The sequence below is a fragment of the Nematolebias whitei genome, chromosome 10 (genome assembly GCF_014905685.2).
Source record: "Nematolebias whitei isolate Nwh7 chromosome 10, NemWhi1, whole genome shotgun sequence".
Lineage (NCBI taxonomy): Eukaryota > Metazoa > Chordata > Actinopteri > Cyprinodontiformes > Rivulidae > Nematolebias > Nematolebias whitei.
The window spans coordinates 10,281,894-10,288,548 of NC_056507.1; the positions used below are offsets into that span (position 1 = coordinate 10,281,894).

The 6,655-nt window shown below is 39.3% G+C and overlaps 2 protein-coding genes across 3 annotated transcripts in view; both read right to left on the reverse strand.

Annotated features, from left to right (window-relative positions):
• LOC119416124 (cytochrome P450 2F2) overlaps positions 1–634 on the reverse strand; it is a 31,486-nt gene extending 30,852 nt beyond the window's left edge. For both annotated transcript variants that reach the window (XM_037683313.1, XM_037683312.1), the window contains exon 1: positions 461–634. In XM_037683313.1, the coding sequence (XP_037539241.1) occupies positions 461–622 (162 nt within the window). In that variant the 5' untranslated portion in view covers positions 623–634. The remainder of the gene's footprint in view (positions 1–460) is intronic.
• Positions 635–3,196: 2,562 nt separating this feature from the next.
• Positions 3,197–6,655, reverse strand: part of LOC119416130 (cytochrome P450 2U1) — a 6,204-nt gene continuing 2,745 nt past the window's right edge. Inside the window, exons 5-10 of the mRNA XM_037683321.1 lie at positions 6,079–6,183; positions 5,774–5,912; positions 4,069–4,154; positions 3,835–3,936; positions 3,602–3,743; positions 3,197–3,521 (exon numbers count right to left, since the gene is read on the reverse strand). Of these exons, the coding sequence (XP_037539249.1) occupies positions 3,340–3,521; positions 3,602–3,743; positions 3,835–3,936; positions 4,069–4,154; positions 5,774–5,912; positions 6,079–6,183 (756 nt within the window). The 3' untranslated portion in view covers positions 3,197–3,339. The remainder of the gene's footprint in view (positions 3,522–3,601; positions 3,744–3,834; positions 3,937–4,068; positions 4,155–5,773; positions 5,913–6,078; positions 6,184–6,655) is intronic.

Consider the following 6,655-nt stretch of genomic DNA (forward strand, 5'->3'; position numbering starts at 1 on the left):
GGGGGGTTGTTGGCTTTATACACAACATGTATGGAGGCAGCCTGCTCTCTGGAGCCTGGATTAGATAAAACACTCACATAAGATAGGTAGAAGCAGTCTGAGGGGGATCCAGGTAGGGTCTGGACTTTGCAAGGTCCATATAACCAAACCCTGCAGTGCAAAGATTGTTCTGCTATCTTCTGTGGATATTTTAGTGAAACTGTCTGCACTAACACACCTGGAGCTGAAGTTTGAAAAATTATGACCTGTAATGTAAGCTGGCAGCGCTCCAAGTGTGCAAACAGTTCATGCTGTACTTATATAAGCTGTTAAAGCAACAAAGCTGCAGAGAAACGGGAGTCCCAACAGATCGAAAAACAGTTCTTGAGTGTTTATTTCACCCTTTAGTTATAATAATAACAATCCAACCAGTGTTGCAACATTTAAAGAGTAAAATCCAAAAAGGCAGGACTTCTCTTACCCTCTCAAAGTCCTGCAGCGGGTTCTCCAAGTTTATGTTCAGAAGGTTCCCCAGGACCGGCAGGGTGGTGGGTCCAGGGGGGAAGTTCTTGGGCCTCCGGGCTTTGAGCTGGAGGATGATGAGCCAAACACAGAGCCATAGGAGTATCACGGAAACAAACATGTTTCTAGGGATTTGACTGAATGAAGCATTGGTCTGGGTGAGATGTATGGTTGGAAGGCAGTTAGCCCCACCCCCTTTTTGTTGTGAACTTTGTATGAAAGGTGTTTAGCCTCTAAACGTCACCGGGAGAAAGGGGTCTGATAACAAGCTCTCAGGCTGTAGGTAAAAGTTGCTCGAGAAACTAGAAATGGGTTCTTCCTGGAAATATCCTGATGCATGCTCATGCTTTTTGAATGTCCAGAGGACCAGATTTAACTTTTTTTAGATTCTTCCTGGAAAATTAGTGTGTTTGAACCAACATCATCTAACTGAAGTTAATAAATCTGAAGTTTGCAAGACATAAACACACCACAAATGGGGCAAGACACCAGGAAACGCAAACCCTGCATTGGTAAGGAAAGTTTCAAATTTGTCTCCGAAAGTTCTGCTTAACAGTTGGTTGTGAATCAGTGTTCTACTTTTTAATCGGTCTATAATTTTGTTTTATTATTATTATTGTTATTATTATTATTATTATTATTATTATTATTATTATTATTATTATTATATTTTTTATTTATTATCTATGCACTTATAATACATCCTTGTTTTAAGTTAAACCCCGCCCCCCCAGGTTCTCATGTCCCTGGATCCTGGATATAGACACTAATATATCGCTGCTATACTTTTTCTTGTTGCCAATTTGATTGTTTGAGGCACCAACCTGTTGAGTGTTGAACATTAATAAACATCTGCATCAGACACCATATGACTGTTGATTTTTACAAGCTGTGCCTGTAAAAAATGTCTCACTAGTATGGGTGCCGGTGGTTCGATGTGCAGCAAAAAGTGGCCTTTTTTTTTTCCACTTGAGCACCTGCCCCCCAAAATGTCTGTGCATGCCACTGCCATTTTAAAATCTCTTTTAAAAATGCATTTCTATTCCTTGGCTTTTGGCACAGACTGATATTTGCTGTTTTTTCTTGTTTTTATTGATGTTTTACCTATTTTATTCTTTTATGTTTAAATGTTCTTGATTTTATATGTACAGCACTTTGTTGCAGCTATGGTTGTTTTAAAGGGCTTTATAAATAAAGTATTATTATTATTATTATTATTCTATGTGATCCTTTAGGGTTCCGCCTGCTGAAATATGCTGCACCAACCAGCAAAGAACAAAAATAATAATAAAAAAAAGGTTAAATCACTAAATGAAATAAAATAAAATAAAATAAACTGCTGAGTGGGGATGTAGTGTGGTATCCCCTCAGTAGTTTGACTCTCCGTTGGGGGTTTCTGTCCAGAGGTTGTATCACATTCTCCGATTCCTCCGGTTTCTGCTCAGAGTCCATAAACATGCAGAGCCTTTGGTGTGTCTGTTCGTCTTCACATTATCTCCAATCTATCAGAGGTTTCCTTTTTTATGCAGCAAGGCTGATTTCTTGCTCTTAGATGTTGCTAATGATGTTTTGTCTTTCCTTCAGTGGGTACCACCCTCCCACCTGTCCTCTTCCTGTACCTGAAAGAGGTTCTGGACATCCTGTGCTCTCTTTGGGTTCTGCTCAGTCCAAGCCCTGGCATTCAGCCTGGACGGGGACTCCAGGGTTAAACAAAATTTTGTTCAGCCTTTGGATTTGATTAACTAGAATTCAAATCTAAACCTTTATTTATAAACTAGGACCATTTGTTTCATATTTTTTTAATATAATAGCTGTAAAGTTTTGTGTAATACCTGCTTGCCATCTTGGACAATAATTAAAAATCTTTGACTCTTATGACCTAAAGCTGTTTTATTATGACTAAAGCTGACCTGCAGGGAAGAAACGAGGCTTTGAACATGACCTCAGTAAGATCATTAATATAGATAGCAGCTTAATGAAAGGACTTTTTTTTTTTCTAATCCTGTCAAAGTTTCTGTTTAACTTCATCTTAAAACACGCACTGCTGAGAAAACGTAGCTTTGGAAGGAGGGCATCCCAAGACAGAGAAAAGTTTGTACATTGATTAAATCCAACAATATTTATTTCTGAGATTTGTTCATTCATTTTGCACATTTTAATTAAAATATACAAGCATAACATTATGAATTAAAGAACATTATGATTATAAAAGTTATTTACTGAACACTTTTTTACATTTTTATTTTAACAGAGCATTGTTCTGCCGAGAAAAGCTGCACGCTGCCTCACACCAACAGGACTTTAATTTAGCATAAAGACAGTATCTGACTGGGCTGCAACTTGTTGATAAATGACATTCACAGAAGAGCCTCCAATATGCCTCCCTGTCTTTGCAGAGGCTCTCAGTTTCCTCCACACAGATCACTCGGCTGCAAACACTCTAAATTCAGTGAAACTGCATTTGAAAATTGGAGCATTTTCTCACAACATGGCGTCAAGTTCGACCTGCCAACTAGTTACAGCCAAGTGAGATACAACTGTAAATTATTTCTCTGACTCTGGGAAAGCAAGTTGCAAAAGATGTTTTGGTAGTGAGCGCACAAAAAAGCACAAAGACACACGGCTATGACTTCAACAGGAATCTGTTCAAGGATGCTTTCATTCTTGTTGAACACTAGTTCCCTCCTCCTCATTCTGTTTTCTGACACTTCCAGTTAAAAGAACATTAAGATGATACACACATTTTACCAAACTGTGCCTGTCTTTGTTTCTGTGACATCCAGTTGTATAGATCTGAGTCTATATGTTTCTGCAGAACATCTGCACATGTTCTCAGTACTAAGCCCTGAGCTGGACCTCCATGTTGTAAGGTTTTGGACTCAAAGTTGCCCCAAAAACCGGAGTGAAATCTGGTTCTCCAGCATCCTCTGGCCAGACGAACCTAAACTTCCTCAGCAGGGTCACCATGATAAGGAAGAGCTCCATACGGGCCAGACCCTCTCCAGGACACATCCGAGGACCTGAGACACCAGACAGAACCTGAGTTATCTTCAGTAATTTGATCTGTCTGTGGATTCTGGGTTTGTAGAAAGTTTTCTACCTGCAGAGAATGGCATGAAGGCTTCTGGTTTGACAAACTCCCCCTGCTCATTCAGGAAGTTTTCAGGATTAAACTCATGAGGAAATTTCCACTGACCCTCCTCCTTCAGCACTGAGGTCAGGTTCTGGATGACTATTGTTCCCTGAAGAGAAACCATAATGTCCAAAGTCACAAAGGATGCTGTTTACTTTAGTTTCTCTCATGTAAAAACATGTTTTAACAAGACGTCTCACCTTAGGGATGGAATACCCCATCAGCTCTGTGTCTTTGGTCGTGCTGTGGAAGACGCTGAGCGGAGCCGTGTTTGCAACCCGCTGGACTTCATGGGTCACAGCCTGTATAAAGAAATATTTTGTTTGTCTTGAGAAATAAAAAAGGTAACACTGCAGACTCATAAAAAACACCACTATCCAGTGTCTTAAATCCTAAAAATCATCAAATACAACAAATGTGAGTCAGGTCGTCACCTGCACATAAGGCATGTCGTTCCTGTCTTCATAATTGACTCGGTCCTTCCCCTGCAGAACCTGGTCGATCTCCTGCTGACATTGTTCTGAAGGATCACATGTTGATGTACAGTAGTTTACATTACAGCTTTAAGAGTAAAACACTAAGAAGATGACAAAGATAACAGAAAAGTGTCTAACTGTTGGTGATAAACAGCTGGGGGTGGCTGACAGACATGCTGCAGGGTTGGTGGAGCATTGTGTAGATGGACTCAGACCCCCCCCCCCCCCCCCCCCCCCCCCCGCACACACACACACACACACAATAAAACATAAAGAAAACTCACCAGAAAACTGAACCGGAATGGACATCATGAACGAACAGATAACCAAAACAAAAGACAAATAACGCTGGACGGACTAAACTAGGAGACAGAGAATATAAATAACGAAAAGCTCATGTATGTAAGTGGTACACTGATGTCCCCCATTGCTGAGAGATTTGTATAGTGAATGTTTGTAGTTTGAGACGAGTGTTTTTCTGGACCAGAATTGAACAGGGAATGCAAGTAAACCTAATGGTTTTGGTGCAAGATATTCAACTGTGTGGAGGTTGCACTGTGGAATTGAATAGGGGTGTTAATTTTTCTTGACCGAGGCAGAGAAGAGCTATATATATATATATACACACACACACACATACATGGCCATCTTGCATGTTGATATGGTAACAATTTTTGAAAGGAACCCAACTAGATGCGTCAACATGTTGGTACCTCGCATATTTTCAAATTATCACGCTCACAACATTCACGGATGGATGGACAGACAGAGGGTATTTTCAAATCTCCCCATTTCGCTATGTGACAGGGGAAAAAAAAAAACAAATGTCTAAGCAGATAATAAAAACAGAAAGACGACTAAAACACACCAGTCCTCACACATCCAGACTCAAAATTCTTTCAGGGGTCTCCAGAACAGATCATGTGCCGCCCTCTTTTCCAGCATTCTCTGCCGTCACACCGATCCTCTGCTGAGCCTTCTTCACTGCATCCATGGACCTTCACTGTGTTAATACTCAACCCACGTCATAACTTCACAAAAGTGATGTTAAGACTATAAAACAAGTTTGCTGTTTCATGCACTTCCTGATCTGGACTCTCTTTTTAATCCTCCATTATCCAGGTCAATGCAAACTAAATAACCATTAGACGGCAACAACAAATAATTTAAGGTCAGGTAACGTACCCACAACCTTTAATCTACAGTTTTAAATGAAAATAATTATTTTATGAAAAATAAAAAAATAAAAAATCACAATTACGTCTGTTTTGCAACAAACTTCATGCTTAACGATTCATGTACAAAATTCAACAATGTTCATTCTAATAATAATTGCCCTTTGGGATTAATAAAGTATTTTTGAAATGAATTTAATTGAATTCAGGTCATCTAGTTTATTTTTGTGCTGAGACGTTTTATCCTGCTTCGGTCTGAGGAGCCACCAACAAACAAAACTGATTCCCACAAATAGCATACTCCATAGTGGAAAAAAAATAACAGTTTGCTGGTGCTAAGATATCTGTACGTCTGTTTTGGTTAAATCTCTGAGAAAAAAAATACCTATAGTACAATGTTGTGGATGACTCTCTGCTACAACCATGCTAAATTTTAGTTCAACATTTATAAACCTGAATTAGAGCTGTTTTTGTGGCATCTGGAGTACCTTGTACATGTGGGTGAGTCATCAAGTACAGAAAACCCATCAGCAGGGTGTTGGATGTTGTGTCGGTCCCAGCAAAGTGAAGGTCCAGAATATAGTTAGTAAGCCGTTCCTCAGAAAAGGAAGAACCATCGTCTCCTCTCTAAAACCAGGATAGATGAAAAATCCTCAGATCAGGTGAACGTTTAGACTACCTCACTGATTTATGCTCTGAAAGAAGAAAAGCCACCATGTGTACTTGTAATAATTTGGTAAAAACCCAGCAGGCATTGTGTTTTAATGTGAGCTGACTCCAGCTTCTCACACACCTTATCCAATTCATCCAGGTAACAGTCAACAAAGTCTCTCGGTTCTTCTGGTACTCGACTCTTCTTGTGTTCATCCAACAACTGCATTGCAATACTTTGCAAAGTCTAAAGAGGAAGATTTAGTTAAAAATAAGTCCTTTTGTAAAGATTTCCTTTCCAATTACACGTGTTGCATAGTATATACTAATTAGTCACAAGGCTTTGCAGGTTCGATCATTCATCTATAAGGTCTGAGGGCCAGATGTGGTCATTTGCCCATCTCAACAAGGACCTCAAGATCCTCAAGCAAACAGCAATGAACTAAAGATTATAAACACCCCCATTTTAGTGTTGATTAGTAAATAAACTCTAGATTTTGTATTGCATGCATTGAACTAGTCATTGCGCAATACTTTTAAGCTAACAGCAAATAGGAAAGCCCTCTAGGTACTAAATATGTTGTCCACATGTGATCTCAAGCACAACCTCTGCTTATTGAAACTCTCAGATGGAGGAATGGATGTAAAGTTGTACAGACAGAAATATGGATTTATGTATGTATGTATGTATGTATGTATGTATGTATGTATGTATGTAT